Here is a 2,500-nt window from a genome sequence, read left to right as displayed (position 1 = left end):
GTCTACAGTTTAAACAGCGCTGCGCGGCTCAACGGTGAGATTTTGGCACCGAACCTAATCTGTTATAAAATGCTGGCACCCAATGTGTTAACTGTGGGACTTGATAGAGACATGTGTGTGCCTTTCTAAATGATGTCAAATCAATTTAATTTACCAAAGGCAGACTCCAATCAACTTATAGAAACATCTCAAGGATGATCAGTGGAAACAGGATGCACCTCAGCTCAACTTTAAGTTGTTATGGAAATATTAATAACTTATACTAAGTATCGCATTCCCATCAAAAAGCAGAGGTTCGAGAAGTGTTGAGACACAATCACCATTTATTCAGGATATCCCCGTCTGCCCCACACACCAACGTATGTAGACCAGCCCCTTCATACAGTTTGTTACGTACCCTCTCTTATACAAGTCAAGAGGGAGAAAATAGACTTAAAATTCAGTGGTAACACATGCTCTTACATGGGCACAAGGGATAGAATAGACATCACACTTAAAGGGGAAATCCACCCATTTTCAATATTTAACTATGTCATTAATATAGCATAAAGGAGTTGTGTGGAAATAAGAAAAAATTTAAAAAAAAATTAACATTGCAAAAAAATTTAACATTGCAAAAAAATTAACATTGCAAATTACACTGTGATGACTCATCATGGTGTAATTTGCAATGTTAATTTTTTTGCAATGTTAAATTTTTTTGCAATGTTAATTTTTTTTTAAATTTTTTCTTATTTCCACACAACTCCTTTATGCTATATTAATGACATAGTTAAATATTGAAAATGGGTGGATTTCCCCTTTAACACCTTAAAAGGCCATTTCTCCAAAACTCAGAGGAAAGGCTATAATAGACACATGACATTCTGGTGACAGGTGACAGAGCCCTGTCACCTTCGCAGTTGCTTTCTCAGCAGGAGAGCTAAATAGCCTGCTACCAGAATTAACCTAAATTTAATTTTAGAATTGTCAGGCTGCCATCACAAAGTGTTTGATTGATTGATTGTTTATTTATTTCGAACACTGTTAAAAGACAAAAGAAATACATAAAATAAACTCTGGGGTGTTTCGAAAAGGGCATAGGAAGAAGTTATCTAGTCCTATCCCTTATTACTTTTCCAAATAATATTTAGAAATACAATTTCTAAAATCTATGTAAAATACTATGAAAACAGAAAAACAGAAACAAAAACAGAACAAACAACAACAAAAGTGTCATAGCAAAGGGGGTCAATACTTATGCATATATGATTTTCCCTTTATATTTGTTATACATTTGTCATTATGGGTTATAGTGTGGAGAATGTTGAGTACAATTAATTTAATCCATTTTTATAATAAGGCTTTAAGGTCAATATTTTCGCAAGGCACTGTATATAATATTATACGGTTCTGAGTGATATCCTTTCTTTCTTCAGGTGGCGTTTGCCCGGCCGGGCGTGGCGGCGTCTGTGATGGTGTACCTGGTGTCAGACGGGGCGTGGCCCGGGGAGCAGTGTAGGAGAACCGTCACCATCATTCTGTCTGATACCGCCGGCAAGAACCACTCCCTGGGTGAGACACAGGACAGTGCTTTGAGTTTTAGTCAGTCTTTTTTTTTCCTATTTGCTTTTTATCCCACGATTTTGTAACCCCTATTTTTCACCCAGGGCCAATTGCCTATAAGCATGTAATCCTGGGCGCTACTCTCCCTCTGCCAGCCTGGGGAGAGCCCCAAACTAAGCTCATGCTTCCTTCAATGCAGGTTGAGCAGGCCGCTTCTTGTCACCTAGCCTCGATCTCCAGGCTTTTATTGTTTAGTGTTGCTAAAAAATAAAAGCCTGGCCCAGCGCGTCGGTGTACTCGGTATAAGGAAGTGTTTCACTTCCCAACCAACCAGAGTGCAGTGGGCGTCGCTCGTAATGTTGTGTTAACGGGGCGGGGGTTGACGGACAGATCGGTGAACCAATGGGATCAGCCGCAGTCTCTCGCCGGCTCTTTACACCCGCCCCTCTATACACGAAATCAGGAGCGTTGGGGCAGCCTACTTGTCACTAGCCATGGTTCACATGACGCTTGTATACAAGCGTCATGGTGCCGAGTCCCCCTGGTCTAAAGTTGTGTTCTATTTTTTCACCGCGATGCGGACCGCGATGAGTACCCGTATCTCCCGTATTGTTCAATAAAAAGCATTTTAATCCCATCGCCGGCCATTTTCTCCAAATTGTCTCCGATACTTTCAACCATGCGACACTAATGGTTGGGAGGTGTATTGCACTCTGATACATTACAAAAACAAAAAAAAAAAAAAAAAAAATGGCCGGCGATGGGATTAAAATGCTTCTTATTGAACAATACGGGAGATACGGGTACTCATCGCGGTCCGCATCGCCTTGTAACATCCGTGGCTCGGTGGTAAGCACTTTATATTTGAAATCTGAACGTTTATGTTTATGTGAGAGATGGCAATGTGAAAAAATCGAACACAACTTTAGACCAGGGGGACTCGGCACCATGACTG

General features: G+C 40.6%; 1 protein-coding gene across 1 annotated transcript in view; it reads left to right on the top strand.

Moving 5' to 3' along the window:
• Window positions 1-2,500, top strand: part of pappa2 (pappalysin 2) — a gene marked incomplete at its 3' end in the record, with an annotated part of 201,019 nt that overhangs the window by 122,274 nt on the left and 76,245 nt on the right. Inside the window, exon 19 of the mRNA XM_080438933.1 lies at window positions 1,419-1,554. Coding sequence (XP_080295059.1) covers window positions 1,419-1,554 — 136 coding nt within the window. The remainder of the gene's footprint in view (window positions 1-1,418; window positions 1,555-2,500) is intronic.

The sequence above is a fragment of the Gymnoscopelus braueri genome (assembly GCF_963280865.1).
Source record: "Gymnoscopelus braueri genome assembly, chromosome: 10".
Classification (NCBI taxonomy): Eukaryota; Metazoa; Chordata; class Actinopteri; order Myctophiformes; family Myctophidae; genus Gymnoscopelus; species Gymnoscopelus braueri.
Note: the sequence above shows the minus strand (reverse complement) of the source record. Positions and strands in the feature narration are given on the sequence as shown.